This window comes from Labeo rohita, chromosome 13 (genome assembly GCF_022985175.1).
Source record: "Labeo rohita strain BAU-BD-2019 chromosome 13, IGBB_LRoh.1.0, whole genome shotgun sequence".
Lineage (NCBI taxonomy): Eukaryota > Metazoa > Chordata > Actinopteri > Cypriniformes > Cyprinidae > Labeo > Labeo rohita.
Window position 1 is genome coordinate 26,113,725 of NC_066881.1, and position 17,019 is coordinate 26,130,743.

The 17,019-nt window shown below is 39.7% G+C and overlaps 1 protein-coding gene across 1 annotated transcript in view; it reads right to left on the minus strand.

The window, feature by feature from the left end:
• syne2b (spectrin repeat containing, nuclear envelope 2b) overlaps positions 1–17,019 on the minus strand; it is a 110,687-nt gene that overhangs the window by 82,851 nt on the left and 10,817 nt on the right. The window contains exons 6-37 of the mRNA XM_051126532.1: positions 16,899–16,991; positions 16,563–16,759; positions 16,272–16,471; positions 15,820–15,920; positions 14,787–14,870; positions 14,254–14,331; positions 13,344–13,457; positions 12,599–12,736; positions 12,236–12,400; positions 12,026–12,138; positions 11,738–11,906; positions 11,500–11,596; positions 11,196–11,395; positions 10,878–11,042; positions 10,548–10,685; positions 10,267–10,368; positions 9,713–9,889; positions 9,474–9,632; positions 6,759–9,272; positions 6,304–6,438; positions 5,967–6,119; positions 5,475–5,668; positions 5,287–5,380; positions 5,119–5,201; positions 4,909–5,032; positions 4,673–4,818; positions 4,243–4,393; positions 2,732–3,327; positions 1,715–1,855; positions 1,323–1,473; positions 325–483; positions 71–238 (exon numbers count right to left, since the gene is read on the minus strand). Of these exons, the coding sequence (XP_050982489.1) occupies positions 71–238; positions 325–483; positions 1,323–1,473; positions 1,715–1,855; positions 2,732–3,327; positions 4,243–4,393; positions 4,673–4,818; positions 4,909–5,032; positions 5,119–5,201; positions 5,287–5,380; positions 5,475–5,668; positions 5,967–6,119; positions 6,304–6,438; positions 6,759–9,272; positions 9,474–9,632; positions 9,713–9,889; positions 10,267–10,368; positions 10,548–10,685; positions 10,878–11,042; positions 11,196–11,395; positions 11,500–11,596; positions 11,738–11,906; positions 12,026–12,138; positions 12,236–12,400; positions 12,599–12,736; positions 13,344–13,457; positions 14,254–14,331; positions 14,787–14,870; positions 15,820–15,920; positions 16,272–16,471; positions 16,563–16,759; positions 16,899–16,991 (7,299 nt within the window). The remainder of the gene's footprint in view (positions 1–70; positions 239–324; positions 484–1,322; positions 1,474–1,714; positions 1,856–2,731; positions 3,328–4,242; positions 4,394–4,672; positions 4,819–4,908; positions 5,033–5,118; positions 5,202–5,286; positions 5,381–5,474; positions 5,669–5,966; positions 6,120–6,303; positions 6,439–6,758; positions 9,273–9,473; positions 9,633–9,712; positions 9,890–10,266; positions 10,369–10,547; positions 10,686–10,877; positions 11,043–11,195; positions 11,396–11,499; positions 11,597–11,737; positions 11,907–12,025; positions 12,139–12,235; positions 12,401–12,598; positions 12,737–13,343; positions 13,458–14,253; positions 14,332–14,786; positions 14,871–15,819; positions 15,921–16,271; positions 16,472–16,562; positions 16,760–16,898; positions 16,992–17,019) is intronic.

The window sequence follows — 17,019 nt, forward strand, 5'->3', positions numbered from 1 at the left end:
CCATGGAATCAAAATGACAATTTTGTGCCTTTTAGTCCATGCCTGAATCTTTTATAGGCAGAAGACACACCTTCATGCTGTCAACCTCCGTCTCACTGCTGAAAGGGTGAGACTCTGAAAAGATAATGAGTTTAGTAGACGTCCAGCTGTCCACTTCTCCACCCAGAACCAGCTGTTTCTCCCACAACTCCAGACCAACACGCAGATTATCCATGTAACTGTCTGTCTTCTCTGACACCTGTCAGAGAGACAAAGATTTACCAAGAAATTAAAATGACTGAAAAAAATGTGATGCATGTAAATAGATGTTTTTAATATCCTCACATCCAGCCACGTATCCACCAAAGCATCTGCCTCTGTCTCGAATGGAGTTTCAGAGCAATCAGGAATTTTCTTCAGCTGGGACTGCAACTGTCTGCACACAGCTCTGAACTCTTCCATCTTGGGTCCAAGACTATTAAGATCCTCCTTTATGCCAGCGACCTACAATATACAGACAGAAACATTATTATAAATAGAAATACTGAAACAGAAAAAGTATGAGATAAAACAGAAAAAAAATTACTGTGGTGGTGGTAGTCTGATTGTTAAAGGGATAGTTCACCCAAAAATGAAAATTCTGTCATTAATTACTCATCTCCATCAAATTAATACTGAACCACTGATGGGCTATTTTAACAACGTCCCTACTACGTTTTTGTGCCTTGACCATGGTAGGACCCTTCCTGTCTATGGAGAGTCAGAAAGCTCTTGGATTTCAAACAACTTGGATTTTCATTTTTGGGAAACTATGCCTTTAAAGAACTAGGCTACTCAACTAGGTAGACATAACCAGACTTTTTTTAATCCTAGGTGATTATGATAATAAATAATAATGATAATAAATTGCCAAAATATGTTTTATTCATTATAACTCTGCAAATAAATGTACTACAGGCCATGGAGGATCTTGCCAAATAACAAAATTAATTAAAAAATTACAATTAATCAAAATTAACAGAACATTGGCACTGATTTATCAAAACAAAAACGGAAAGAGAAGCCTCTTTGGGAGTAATAAAATTAAAGCATTTTCTGTACATGCAGATGAAGCAAACTGTGATTAGTGCTGATACAAAATTAAATTACAGGATGAACAAAGTAAGACTGCTTGGCACTGAGCTTTACTGTACTGCATCTCAATTGTTATATCTGAGTAATGACTGACCCCTGGTGGTGCAAATCCAGTATAAAATTACTTTTTCTGAAAAAATTCTGATGGTAAATCACAACAGGCAATTATAACACAAACATGTATTGTGATTAGTCTGAGGTTCACATACTTTTGCAAGGAGTCGCTGTAGGTTGTCTTTGCCCATGTATGATGCCTGCTCATTGATCGTTTGCTCTGCTCTCTGAAGAGTGTTGCCCAGGTAACTGCGACAGTTCTGAAATTTCTTCAGCAGTTCCATAAGAACAGTGCATTGCTCTTGTCTGTCAAACACACACACATACATACACTGAGTAACATTCTTGGTTTCTGTCAATCACACTTCTGAATGTGGGTAACCAAACAGTTTCTGGTCCCCATTGACTTTCATAGTATTTTTTTCCCATACTATGGAAGTCAGTCAGATTAATACAGGTTTGGAAGACAGATTTTTCATTTTAGGAAACTAACTCTTTAAGAAAGAAAAACAGGCAAAGTAAATCTTGACTTGGGTCTAGAACTCACCTGTCAGACACAGCTCTTTCAGTCTCTTCCCAAAGGGAGTCCAGCTCTTCATTTGCTGGATCCGACAAAGCTTTCTTGATGCTTTGGTATTCAGGGCGAAGAGAGTTCAGTTGCGATTCCAGATCGGACAGCCCTCGCATCCTAAACATAAATGCAAACACAGTGTTAAAAAAGTAAAGTAAAACACACAGAGATAACATACTATTAGTATGGTAATTTTATGGTACTTTTAGTCCTTTTCACAGTGCCAGTTACTGCAAGTTAACTTTTGTTGCATACAAAAAAAAAAAAAACATCTTGGATATTCTATGAATTAATCTTATCATATATTGATTAATTAATCTCAGTTAACTTCAAAATCATTATTTACTAAGTCCAAATAAGGACAAGGCCTGTATTACTTAAAGAGATAGTTCACCCAAAAATGAAAATTCTCTCATTAATTACTCACCCTAATGTCGTTCAAAACCCGTAAAACCTTTGTTCATCTTTGGAACACAAATTAAAATATTTTTGAGGAAATCTAAGACCTTTCTGACCCTACATAGACAGCAAAGCAACTGACACGTTCAAGACCCAGAAAGGTAGTAATGGCATTGATAAAATAGAAGAAAATGTTGAATGAAGTCATTGTTTTTGCTTTCTTTGTACTCTTCGTATTCTCGTAGCTTCATAACATTACGGCTGAACCACATGGACTACTTTAACAATGTCCTTACTTCCTCCTTTAGGCCTTGGTCAGTTCCATCGCTGTCTATTCAGGGTCAGAAAGCTTTTGGATTTCATCAAAAAATATCTTAATTTGTGTTCCAAAGATAAGGATTAGAGGATTAGTAATTAATGACAGAATTTTCATTTTTGAGTGAACTATCCCTTTAAAGTGGCTCTGGAAGAACACAAATAACACATACTTGCATTCTGTTGGCACCCTTTTTGAATTCTTTGGCTATGTGCACATGCACACTGACTCTTTGGCTTCATTTCACATTACGAGATCTAGGGAAGAAAGATCCATACCGGTGCTGCACAGCTGGCATGGTGGGATCCTTTAGACCCTGCTTTTCTGCTGCTGTCAGCACCTTCCTCAACTCAGCCTGCATAGTCTTCTTCCTCAGGCCAAGACCCTGGCTCTGCTGTTCCTTCTGGAGCTCATTCTGTCGAATCATCAGCCTATCATCTGCCTCTTCCACCCTGAGAACCAGTACCCCCACCATGTCCAAGCAGGAAACAGGGCTCCCATCCTGGGTCACTTCAAGCTGTGCTCCACCTAAAAGCTGGTCCAGCTGTGGAGCCTTATCCTTGAGGCTGCTGACTCCCTTTCTGATAAGTGACAGCTTGGACCTGCTGTCCTGCAGTACCACAGCATCATTGCTGGGGGCGCTTTGCACAGAAGAGACATCGAGCTCCACAGTGCGTAGAGACATGAGGAAACGGTCAAGGGCACGGGCAGCGGCGTCACTCTTGCGCACCTGTTGCCTGAGCCTATCAAGGCTGGATCTGTGGTTCAAAACCACCTGGGTCAGAGGTGATCGGTCACGCAGGTCTAGATGACTGGGCTCAGAGTCGAATCGAGACAGACGATCCATTTCTGTCTGGATACTTTCATCTAAGTCCTGAAAATAAGAGGCAGAGGTAGATATTTAGATTAAAAAAATGGGATGGAGGCAGAGAGCTAAGTTTAACATGCAGTTAAATTACTACACTCCAGAAGGAAACACAATGCATTAAGAGCCGGGGGGTGAAAACTTTTGAAAAGAATGAAGATGTGTACATTTTTCTTATTTTGCCTAAATATCATATTGTTTCATTTAGTACTGCCCGTCAGAGGCTACAGAAGACAGTTACATGTTTTCCAGAAGACAAAATAAGTTAAATTTACCCTGATATTCAAATTCAAAAAGTTTTCACCCCCCACCAATTAATGCATCGTGTTTCCTTCTGGAGCATCAGTGAGCATTTGAACTTTCTGTAATAGCTGCATATGTTGTCCTCAGAGTTAAAAGATGGATCTCAAAATTATAATGTCATTGTTGGAAAGGGTTCAAATACACAAAAATGCTGGAAAACCAAATAATTTGTGGGCCCTGAAGTATTTTTCTGAAGAACAGCAGGTAGTTTAACTGTTCAGGACAAACAAGGGACTCATGAATAACTAGCACTAAAAAAAACTAAAAAAAAAAAACTAAACGAAACACAGCTGTGGATCATTCAGGTAAGAACACGGTATTAAGAATCAAGGGGATGTAAATTTTTGAACTGGGTCATTTCTATAAATTCAACTATTATTTTCTCTTGTGGACTATATGTAAACATCTTTTATATGAAATATCTTATTCAGGCCAGTACTAAATAAACAATAACAGGCATTCTGTATGATCCCTCTTATTTTGGTAAAATAATTAACATTTTGAATGATTCTGAAAGGGGGATGTAAACTTTTGGCCTCAACTGTAAAAATAGAATAAGTGAATATAATAATGGATAATGTAAAAATATTAAAAACAATAGCTTTATTATATGTCTCTCACCTTCACATCTCTCAAAATAGCAGGATTAGCTAGCGTATATCCCTTAATATCTTTGGGCTCTTTGATGAAATTGTCCAGCCTTTCAGAAATCTCAGAAATCTTCATCTTAATAGAGTCCATGAGCTCAAGCGCTGCTCCCAGTGAATCCACCCTGATAAAATGGATAGACTTATTTAACAAACAACACAAGTCTTATACACAGTCTGGCTTCAAGATATTTTCTCAGGAACTCTTTGATTTAAGCAGATCATATGATTCTTTGGGTGGCACAGGGTGAAAGTGAAAAAAAAAAAAGCTGTAATATGCTTTTATCTGAATATTCATTTCAGCTCAGAAGTTTTAAAAACACATTACAGCTTATACTGCTTTAAAAGTCAGTGTAATGTAATGTCTGACATGGTCATATGACACACATAATGCACACACATACCTGCCCTGTAACTGTGACCTCTGCTCTCTCCACCTGACAGTGAGCTCCATACGGTCCTGTTCAATGGGTCGTTCGTTGTACTGAACACATTGCATACACAGCGCTTCATACTCTTTCCACAGAGACTCTGTCTCGTCCCACAGAGACTTAAACCCAGACAAAAAGATTTTGTATAGTAATTGTCATTTGAAAATCAATAATATTATCAAATGGCCAACTTTAAAACATTGCATTACCTTTAATTCTCTCAGTCGTTTCTGGAGGTCTGTCGGAGTGACGGATTCTGAGGTATGATCTCCAAGCATGCATTGCTCATTTCTGTTTAGCTGAGCTTGTAATGCAAATCTGGAGCTGCGATACCTGAGCAGCCCAAGAAAAAGACATAAACAATTAGATTCTGAAACAATACCACACATACAGTAGCTTTTCTCTTTTTCTATCCATACCTGTCCTCTTCTGTACTCGTTTGTTTCACTATCTCTCTCTTCTCCACAGTTCTCAGTCGCTGGGGGCTAACCGCTGTAACAGCCTAAAACAAAATACATAAAGCTTTTTAGATAAAATAAAAGTTTATTTTAAAACATATTTTCTATAAAGAAATCATATAGTTGTACCTCAGAAACAATAACCTCTTTGGGCTTCTCAGGTGGTGGTAGGACTGTTGGTGCTTTCTGAGTGGGTGGTTCTTTTGTTTGCTCTGTTTGTAAACTATTGGGCATTAAAAAGATACAAATATTTATGATAAAATGGTTTCAGCAGACAAAATAACTGATATGAGAGAGGCTCTTTTTCTTTCTGTTACCTAATATCTGTAGAAGGTGTATCTGTGTCTCCACTGAACTGCCGCTGGATGGCAGCAAGCCGTTTCTCACATTCTCTAAGTTGGGCTTGTGCAAGCCTGTGTGCATCCTCAGGGCTCAGAGTATCACACAACTCCTTCAGAGCTTCTAGCTGTAGTCCTGCCTCTGCCAGACTACCATCTGCTGACAAACAAGCCTGCAGGAAAAAAGAGAGGAAAAACTAAACCTACAGATATGCGTATTACAGATACGTATATTTAGGTTGCACTGTTGTTTTATTTTGCAGTATTTTTCATTTGCAGCATGCAGAATAAAAATAAAGTTGTGTCATGTGCCAAGCGAGTGAGTAGTGGTGATGTGGTTAAGAGGAAAGACAAAAACAAGAAATTTAGGGATTAATTGACCCTAAAAGCAAGGAAGAAATTTCATCCCCACACCCATTTTTCCATATTGTCTGTGTTTATATTTCCTAGTCAGAGTAGCTGTAACTTTACCTCTTCTTTTGATTCTGATATAGATTCAGGGTTAAGGTTGAGTTTTTCCTTCTTAAAGTGTTTTTCACATGTCTCAACCACACGGTTAAAATGCAGGCGTGTTAACTCAAATCTGAGTTGCTTCAAAAATTCTGACATTTGCACACGAACATCCTAAAAATATCAACAAAACAAAAAACACAACAGCAAGCACACAACCTCTTAATGATTGTAACTTCACATGCAATCATTTTAATACAGTGTAGAACATTTCAGTTAGTATCTAAAAACTGGTTAATAACATTAAAGTCACACGGCAGATATAGACAAGCAAACACTAATATTACTATACAGATACCTTCCACTGTGTTCTAACAGACTGTGTGAAAAACTCCATGTCTCTAAGTTCAGATGGGGTGCAGAAAGCTTCCATCCCTTCTGCAGCCCTCAAAAACTCTTCAAGAAGTTCAGGGTCCAGAGTCCGAAGTGTCTCCTAAAAAAACAAAAACCCAACAAAGACACTTGGGGAAATTGACCAACATCTGTTATAAAAGATATAGATACAACAATTGAATTTAATGACATCTGGCTTTTTTGGAGATAGTCCTTACTGAAGAACAAAAGATCCAGGGGGCAAGGCTGGATCCACCTTACATATGCCTAAACCTAACTGTCTCCAACCCCTGATCCCTAAACCTATCCATCTCCACCCCCTGGATGTAACCTCGACCCCTGGATCTTGTGTTCGGCAGTGAGGGTTTACTGCTTTTTGAGAAAAGCAAGCAAACTAACGCATGTCTATAATGGACAAACCTCCTTAACTGATGCTTGTTCGTCTGTCATTCTCTTGTACTTGAATACATTGATAGCTTCCATAATGTGCTCCTGAAGACAGTGCTTGGCTTCCTCAAATCTATTTCTAACCAGGGCCTGTGCCTTTATATAAGCCTCGGTGTAGGCTTGAGGAGGAGCCTGGGCAAGTGTTGGCTGCTTAACCCGAGGAGCTGACTGTTGTTGGGGTGGTTCCTGTACTGGTAACTGTGGCTTTTCCAGATCTTGGGACTCAAGCACTGTCTGGGGAGCTTGGCTTTGGATGAGGGTTTCAGATTGAGCCTCTGTGCTGGATAAACTCCACTTTTGCTGAGGCTGCTGTGGACTCTGAGGTCTTATGGGAGCTTGAGCAGGTGGTTGATTCCATGGAGCTACTGGCTGTGGAACACCATGGAACAGAGTCTGGGAAGAGACTTGAAACTGATGTTCTGGCTGGACCGGACCCCACTGCCGTTGAGGGCTTGGTGGCCTTGGTAGGGCTTGATACTGGGGCTGAGGATGTGGTCCCTTAGGCCCTTGGGTTTCAGCCCTGGGGTATACTGGACTGACAGGCCTCCATTGCTGAGAGGGAACCATATGCTGAGCTGGACTTTGGGGTCTGATCTGTGATTGACTCCAAGGTGATTCAGGTCTAGCGGAGGGCCACTGCTGAGGCTGTGACTGTGGCTGGATTTTAGGGTAAACTGGCATTTGAGGTTGAGGTTGGACTACCTGATCTGGAACTTGGACAGTGGGGTAGGACTGGGTCACCATCCCTGGTCTTATTGGTGGCCACTGCTGAGGTTGAGGTGGAGGGATACTTTGGGGTTGGGGATGAGTTTGGAAATGGGCCAGAGGCTGCATTTGGGCAGCAACAGAAATTGATCCTTTGGGGTACGTTTGGGCGACCTCTCCTGGTTGACGCCACTGGGGTTGCCCCTGAGGTTGAATCATATGTGGTGCACTTCCCTGTGCTTTGACCTGGGTTTGGGTTTGAGATTGAACAGTCATCTGGGGTCGAAGCATAGAGATGATTCGGGGTTGTATGGGGGATGCACCTCTGGGTTGAGGGGAAATTACAGTCGGATTGCGCATTGTGGGTTGCTGGGACTGTGCGTGCACTATACCATGTGGTGACTGTTGTCTTTGCATCATTATTTGTGGTTGAACTGGAGATGTTGGGTACTGTTGGACTGGTCTGGAAATGCCTTGGGGCATTGTTTGGGCCACTGGAAATCTTTGTGGTTGTGGCACTGGAGGATGAGGCTGAGCAATAGCCTGTTGTGGCTGCCATTGGGTCATAACCTGTGGTTGCACGGGTGTCACGGATTGAGATTGTGCCTGTTTCTGCATCATCATTTTAGGTTGCTGTGATGTCACTATCTGTGTTTGAGGTTGCATTTGTTGCTTAATGGGTGTAGTAGCTTGTAGTTGTTTTGTAGTTGTTTGAGCTTGAGTTGGCTGTTGTGGTTGTTTTTGACTCGCTGGTTGTGCTGGAACTGCTGGCACAGTTTGAGATAGTTTTTTTGTTACTACATGATGTTTCTCTTGTGCAACAGGCTGAGCTGCCTTCAGGTGTTTCTCATCACTCTCAGCAATGCTTTTTGCCTGTGCTGTGCCTTGAGCAGGTCCCTGAGCCTCAGGTGAGCTGACAGCCACTGTATGTTGTGTCGGTGCTTGAGAATTTATCTGACATTTGTCCTCAGGCTCTGACTGAGATTGTTGCACCAACTGTGATGCTGGTTTTTGGGTAACACTTTTCAATGGACTCTTCTGTTGAAGCCAAGGTCTGTTCTGCAGATGTGCCTGGGATTTCCTTACTTTCCTCTGTTGCTTTGGAGCTTGCTGTGTTTGTGTTTCTAGTTGGCCCTGAGGCTGTGACTGAATTGGTACTTGTGGTTGAACCTGCTGCTGTTTTGCAAACTGAGTTTTCTCTTGTTCCTGAATGTGCACATGTGGCTGTGTTGCTAATTGTGATTCTGCTTGTTGTAAGTTCTGTGAGGGTTGGCTAGCTACTGGACCCTGCACCTGCCGCTGGTTTTCTGTCTGTTGTTGTGTCATGGGTTGTGGTAAAGACATCTGGCTTTCTACATGATGCTCTATGCTGATTTTTGTTTGAGCATGAACAACTTTCTCTGACTTAACTTCAATGGACTGAGAGTCTTTCACTTGCACGGAGGGATGCATTTGTGGTTCCGGACTACTTTTCTCCTCTTCATAGTCTTGCACAACAATCATGGGCACAGGCTGACTACTCGGCTGGGTCTTGAGGTCTACAGCTTGAGAAGATACCTCTGAGGGTATTTGAGAAAGTTTTGGGACTTTGGCCCTGACTACAGGCTGAGGGTCTGGTTGGCCAGTGGCTCCTGATGGACAGACAGGCTGGAAGGATGGTTTCTGGGTTTGGGACTCTTCCTCTGTCTGCTGATATTGGACAAAGATTTTGGAAGGGGGCTGGTCTCTAACAGGGCTTCTGTCTCTGCAAGCCCCCAAAGAGCTGAGCATCCCTACGGCTTCCTGTTGAGATTTAGCAGAATTTCAACTTCAAAATGTATTTGCATACAATAGTTAACAACAAGGTTACTCATTCCTAGGCATTATAGGAAAATAACAGAAAACATAATTATCTTTTTTACAGATTATTTTTTTTAAATTAATAAGTAATTGTACAGGTGCAATCATGCTGACATTGTTTTAAGGTGAAAGCAGTGTACAGACCTGTGACTTTTCAACAGCATTGCGGACTCTGTCCTGCATGGTGGATGCAATGAGATACTGCAGTGGTGAAGTCTTTTGACTAGTCATGACCATCACCTGCAGATCCTGCTCCTCCATAACCACCTGACCCTCTAACTGTAGACCCCTTGATATCAACAGCTACAGGAAAAGAGGAAAAAGTCATTTGTACCCAATCACTTAATTAAAGAGACGCATGAATATTATATATAGATGCTCACCCGTGCTCTGGGGTCTTGTCCTCTCTTCTGCTTGTGTGTTTCCTCCTTCAGGAGCTGATACAGCTCTCTGGCTTCCATCTCCCAGTGTAACAGTTCAGCTAGACGCCCGTCCAACCCGCTTACATTCACATGCAGCTCATCACATACCTGCTCAGCCTCACAGAGTGTCTGCAAGACCTAGAAAATGCATCGAGGTATTGGTAATGCAGTTGCCATTTTTACTTTACTAATTACATACAAAAGCAGCACAACATGGCATCGTATCAGTATTTTATTTTCCAAGTTGCGTTGCGGTAAAAACAGCAACAGGAAGTGCCAGTAGCTCACCAAGTACAAGCCTTTCATGTTCTCCAACTTATGGTGCCCCAAAATATGTCCAAAATATGTATAAAACTATGTAGATTTTTTAAATAACATAAATCTTTCATGAGTTTTCTACTACATGTTTAAGACAATTTTCAGACACTATTAACTACTATATAATTTGATCATATACACAAAGGCATTAAAATTCATTGCACATGAAGGCCTAAGGGGCCAATGTGGTTTCTTACTTCAGGAATGGCTTGCTGAAGTTTGCTCAGGGTTTCTGGAGAGCAGTCTAAAGATGGGGAGAAGGCATCTAGATCCACATCCTTTATTTTCTTCATCATAAGCTGAAATAAATAACACTTTAAAGCTAATTCCAACTGTTTTAGCCTTAATCTTTTGTCTTAATTTAGAAAAAAAAGACAAAGCAATAAAACCACAAATATCTATAATAAAAAGGAGGGAATATGAAGTATATATTGTGTGTTTTTATGTATATGTGAATGTGTGCATAATGTCTGCATACCTGTAGTCTCTTTGTGTAAGTACGTAGTGATCCAGAAACCACTTCCACAGGTTCTTTCAGTAACTGAGTGGCCTCCCTTATCAGAGACTGAACTGCCTGAGGACTGGATGGGCCAGCACTGGGCTCCTCAGCTAAAGACTGAAACATACAATTTGCTTCAAAATACAGCAAAAGGCACTCTGTTTTATATTTATAGAAATACATTATTTAGTAGACTCTCTGTCTAATGCAATCACACATAACAACGTACTGTCCCTATTCAAGACAAACACATTTTATAATTATGGTTGCACAGGGTGTACTCAAGTTTAAACATGATGGGTAACTTACAAACTGGGCTGTTTTGGCAAAGTCAGCCCAGAGCAGATTTATCTTGCAGAGTTCATCTGAAATAGCACGGCTAGTCTGTGGGTCTGTGACTTCTGTCAAGTAGTTGGCCACCTCATTCAGGTGAGTTTGGCGAGAACTCCACTCTGACATAGCTGATAATGTCACCTAGGATATCAATGAGAGGGCATGTTTGCATTAAAAAAAAAACCACTAACAGCCATTAAAAATGTTTTGTGTTTTGTCTACCCAGTAGATAAATTGATAGGAACTAAATAGCAAAGTCAATTCAGAGTTTTATCTATGCAAGTGTTTGTTCACCTCTGTTCTCTGCCCGTATCGATGGCCATGTGGACCCTGCTCCAGCCATGCTCGCAATGAGGTGTAGATATCACTGTAAGAGTCCCATGCTGCCAACACACGTCCCATAGTTCCCCTCACCATCCGTACACCCTCAAGAGTCGCTGTCACATCTGCTTCCAGATCAGCCACCTGACGATTTACCTGAGTCGAGTCTCCAGCTGAAGCAGACACCAGAATATCAATAATTATTATTTATGCACAGTACTTATACTGTAATTTTATGGTCATTTAGGAGCATGCACACACAGTTCCTTTGTATTACCCAAGGCAGCCTTGCTGGTGTATTTGCTGGCAATTAGTTTAAGTCTGTGGAGGGCTCCATCCAGCAAAGATGTCAGTTCCTGTTTGTTCACAGTCTCCTGAAAACGTTCATTGTGATCAAAGTATAAAGCATCCATAATTTCAGACATTAATGTTTAATTTTAATTGCCAAGCAATCAAGCAGTAAATATACGTTTAGCATTGTCACTTTATTTGACTTCACTAAAATTCTCACTCACATTCCAATCCTGCATTAGCACACGAACAGCCTCCTGGGAAATGTAGGCTCTTTTCCATGATCGCAGTTTAATGTTGAGTTGATTCAGCAGGTCTAACACTATGTGTCTGCGCTCATGGTACTCCAGCTTAATACCATGGTATTTAGCCGTTACACGGACACTGGTGAACCTGGAAAATGGATGCATACGCAAAAAAAATTAAATAGTTTTCTGCGTTTCATGAAACAAGAACAGAAATACTGCAATTAAAAATGATGCTGTTTCATCTGATTAAGCAATCAAACTTACCTTCTCTTCATCTCTTCCATCTTGTCTGTCGGCACCAGAGTCTCTCCAAACTCATTTGTGTTTTGGAACATATTAAACCTTTTGATATGATGTGGCATCTCCTCCAAACACACCTACAGATAAACACACAGGCAGAAATGTGACAATACTTCATTAAAGTAATTTTATGACTGAACGACTAAGAAAATTACATAACAAAGCCAGTAAAACCTTTAGTAGCTCGAGTTTCTCCCGTGCCTCCTCTGCAGCTCGGGCATGATCCGTTGGCTCGCCCTCTTCGGCAGATAGAACGCCTTCAATACGCAATAACCAGCGGCCTACGGTGTCCAATGGGGATGGTAGGCTCAGGTCCAGCTCTGTTTTATACTCACGCAGCTATAACAGACACACATATAAGTGCAAATTAGCATAATACTATTTAGATGACATATATTTAGACTTGTTATTTTTCTGTTTTTCTACTGAGTCTGATGAATCTCTGCACAAAATATTCAAAATAGATTATTAAAAACCCATCAAATATCAAAAAAGTCACACAACAGAGAAAGTGTCTGTGATGCAGTGACCTCTGACCTTTTCAGCGAGAGCGTCCCAGGATCGTCTGAGAGCTTTCTGCTCTGCACTGAGATGAGGAGTCCTCTTCATTGCGGTTAGTAACGGCATTACGGGCCGTCGCTGCTCGTTAAAGGACACAATGAAGGTGTGGAAAACCTGAAACAAAAGCATATAAATATTAAAGGAGAAGTCCACTTCCAGAAATGATTTTTGAAGTCCACTTCCAGAAATGAAATGATTTTTGAAGTTGAGGGAGAAAATATAATCGGAATTTTTCGAAATACCCTAACTGTCTTGAGCCAGAATATACAGAGTTCAGGGAGAGCAAGACAAGACAAGCGTTTGAGATTAAAAAGTATTTAAATTGTATTTTTTTAATGAAAATAACCGGTCGTTTCACTAAATAAGACACTTCTTCCTCAGCTGGGATCGTTTACAACCATATTTGGGATCGTTTGAAGCCGCATTTAAACTGCATTTTGGAAGTTTAAACTCGGGGCACCAGAGAAAAATCATAAAATGTTTTCCTCAAAAAACACAATTTCTTTACGACTGAAGAAAGACAGACATGAACATCTTGGATGACAAGGGGGTGAACACATTATCTGTAAATTGTTGTTCTGGAAGTGGACTTCTCCTTTAATGCAAACAAATCAACAGCAATAGCAAATAATCATATACAACAAAACCAGTGCTAAAAATCTAAAAAAAAAGATTTAAGATTAAAATAAGATTATATCGAAGATAATAATTTAGGTCTTACTTGGTATCTCTCAGCATAGCTCTCTCCTTCAGTGGATTCCCACCCCTCTATCAGCTCCTGATAGGCCTGATCCAACCAGCATGTGACCTCCTGAGCCTTCTGATTGGCTGAGGTCTAAACAGGCAGGAACAAAAAGGAAAGATCAACAAACAAACATAAATGATTTGGCTGCATTTGAAATTGCATACTGCCCTACTGTATAGTAATATAAACGCATTATGTAGAAAAAGTAGTATGTTCGAATTTGAGGTAGACAAAAAGTACCCTGATGACTTACCAAGCAAAGCAAGTAATGCTGATAGGTCACATGACACATGCTAACATGGACCAATGCTATAGAACATGCTTTTTTTCATGAAGTAATTACTTATTTAAAAGACGTACCTACTCAGACTTAAAGTGTATGCGATTTCGGACGCAGCCTTTGGTTTTTTTAGTTTATGGTGCCATTATAATAAGGTATACAAAACAAAAATATGTACATATTTCATTAGGTAAATTATATGGATTAAATTTAGATTAAAGCTGTGCACAAGTTAAACACTATTTGCATTACACACTGAAGAGTAAAGCAGAGTTTAGTACTGCAGTCCTCTAAAGGAAGCAAGTTCTTAACACAAACCAACTTTCTCAGCATGTCTGTAATTAAAAAGCCCCTGCTAAGTACCACAAAAGCTCAAGTTCAGCATATTAGAGTCTTCAGACACAAGATCTGCTTTAAAAATAAACAATCTCTTTAATTCTGTGGATTATATCTATACCGTCTGGTTTTAATGGATTAGCTCTGTAGTTTCTGGGGTTATCTTTATAATTGAGTTTACAGTTATTAGCATGTTTATACATGCAAGACACTAGTGGTTACTGAGCAGCAGAGGGGGTATCTTAAAAGGGGACGGGGTTGATATTTTACCCCAGGGGCAGCTGCTATAGCTGTCTCAGGTGATTTGGGAGGGCCTGATTTGATTGGACAGGGCATTAACAGGTGTACCTGATCAGAGAACAGTTCAAATAAAACAATTACACATCTGGACAATAACAAAAAATGAGTCAAACTCTTCAGTCAAAAAGTTTAAAATCATTAAAAATCCCAGGTAACATACTTCTTTGTAAGATATACACTTCCCTTACATTCATATTCAAAGTTAGCTTTGTACCTATGAATATGATACAAAGGTGCTACTTTTGAAAAGCTATCGTGCCAGTGACAGCTTTTGTACCTTTTTAGGAGTGTATAGACAGTACTTATAGTTTTACTCACACACTGGTTTAGGGTTAAACAACAGGCCAGACAAGTCCCAATTAACCTTTCATAGACATTTGTGAATAATCCTGGTAACAAAGCGATAAAAACTAACACACCTTTACCAAACTAAAAGAAAAAAGCAGGTAATTAATGAATTGAGCAGCTAAAACTAAGAGAGAGAGACAGACAGATAGAAGTACCTGTCTTAAAGGCGACGCAGCTATAGAAGGAGTAAAGTCTGATGGCAGATTGACAGGAGAGAGGCGCTGAGGAGGAGTGAGATACTAAACCACCATCGAAAGGGAAAAAACAGAAAGAAAAACAGAGGAAGAAGAGAAAAAGAGATGTGAGAGCATAAAGAGCATTACTTGACCATTTTGATTGGCAGTGTGAAATATTGGAGGAATTTTGTCCTGTGTACTTGTTTTGAAATATTATGCTTGGTTTTTATTTTTAAAAATTCACACAAATGTGACCCTGGACCACAAAACCAGTCATATGTTGCACAGGTATATTTGTAGCAATGGGCAACTATACATTGTATAGGTCAAATTTATCGATTTTTTTTTTTTTTTTTTATGCCAAAAATCATTAGGAAATTAAGTAAAAATCATGTTCCATGGAGATATTTTGTAAATTTCCTACCATAAATATATATAAACTTATTTTTTTATTAGTAATATGCATTGTTAAGAACTTAATATGGACAACTTTAAAGGCGATTTTCTCAATATTTTGATATATATATTTTTTTTTTTGCAACCTTGGATTCCAGTTGTATCTTGTTGTATCTTGGCCAAATATTGTCCTATTCTATTTCATTTTCAAAAAATTGACCGTTATGACTGGTTTTGTGGTCCAGGGTCACAAATATAGTAAAACCTGTATGCTTTATTGTAATTTTGGTTTTATTTTGATTAATCTTGATGCCCTAGTAAAACCACTTAAAGGAAGACTTAAAAGAATAGCTGGAACATGAGAGTGAATAAATGATGACAGATCTTTAATTTTTGCTTGAACAATTTCTTTATTTTCATGATTAGGACTTGGAATTTGGATAGTGCTCATTAGTAAAATTTTGTAATGAAAATTAAAAATATTATTTTTTTTTTTAAATACAAAAATGGCAGAAAGCATCTGTAAAAGAATAGATTTAGGGTATTAACAGCGAAAAAAAAAAAGTCAATAAGAAAAATGTTCCAATTTTTTTGTGTGTGTGCGTGTATGGCTAACCTGCATTTCCTCGTCAGAAACAGAAGCATCTTTAGAGTACTGCAGGAACTGAGCAACATAAGTCATAATAGACTTTTCATCAGGATCCCTAACATCAACATCTGAAATACAAACACCATTCTTTTATGATTAGGTCATATAGAAACTAAAAGCCTAAAATTATCACAGTTTGTTCAGTTTCCAGCATTGTTCGCATATTGAACCCTTTCCAGCAGTGACTGTATGTTTTTGACATCCATCTTTTCACTCTGAGGACAACTGAGGGACTCAAACACAACTACTAAAAAAGGTTCAAACATTCACTGATGCTCCAGGAGGAAACACAATGCATTAAGAGCTGGGGGGTGGGGGTCAAAACTGTTTGATATTTCAACAAAATAAAAATAAAAACCAAGGGGTTCCCAAACTTTCACATAAAACTGTATATTTGCACGACACAAACACACACTTACCGGCTGGATCTAGTAGTCTGGGGATGTGAAGTTCTCTTTCAGCAACGTGGAAGGCTTCCTCCAGATTCTGTCTGTTGGTTCTTGTTCGGGCTCTGGTTAGGTCCACTATATTCGGTCTTAGAGCATGAAGTATCGCCAAAAACACTACGCCACTCCTCCAGCTCGCTTTAAAATCCTTCACATTCAGAGTACAGCCAGCCCTGTTTAAAAAACAAAAAAGGAAAAATATAATTGTTTTTAAGAACAGAATCTTACAGTTCTAAGAATTCCTTCTAGCAGGTTGTTCCTCACCTCTGGCACTGCTCTCTGACCCACAGCAGCAGGGCTTTCTTGGCAGATACGCGGAAACGGCTGTGCAGGGGCGAACCACGGGGTGGCACTGGACTGCTACGGGAACTGCTGCTGGTCGAACGAGTGTCCAAACTCGCCAGTGACTCCAGAGACGACTGACGAGAACTAAAGTTCAACGTGCTGGCCAACTCTTCAATCTAAACAATGTTAAAGACCCATCAGAAAAATCACAAAACTGACAGTCACTCTCTTCAGTTTAGTATATTTGAAGTACATTACATATTAGCACAATTTATTAGGTTTTCTTGAGTCAAGGTTTGATATAACCCAACTTACATGAATGTGCATGATGATGGTCCAGACAAGACCCAGAATAATAGAAGGCTTCCCGTCCATGATGTCCGAGACATTGATGTTAACCAGTTTGATCTGCAGGACAAAAATGTTTATAAAGTAA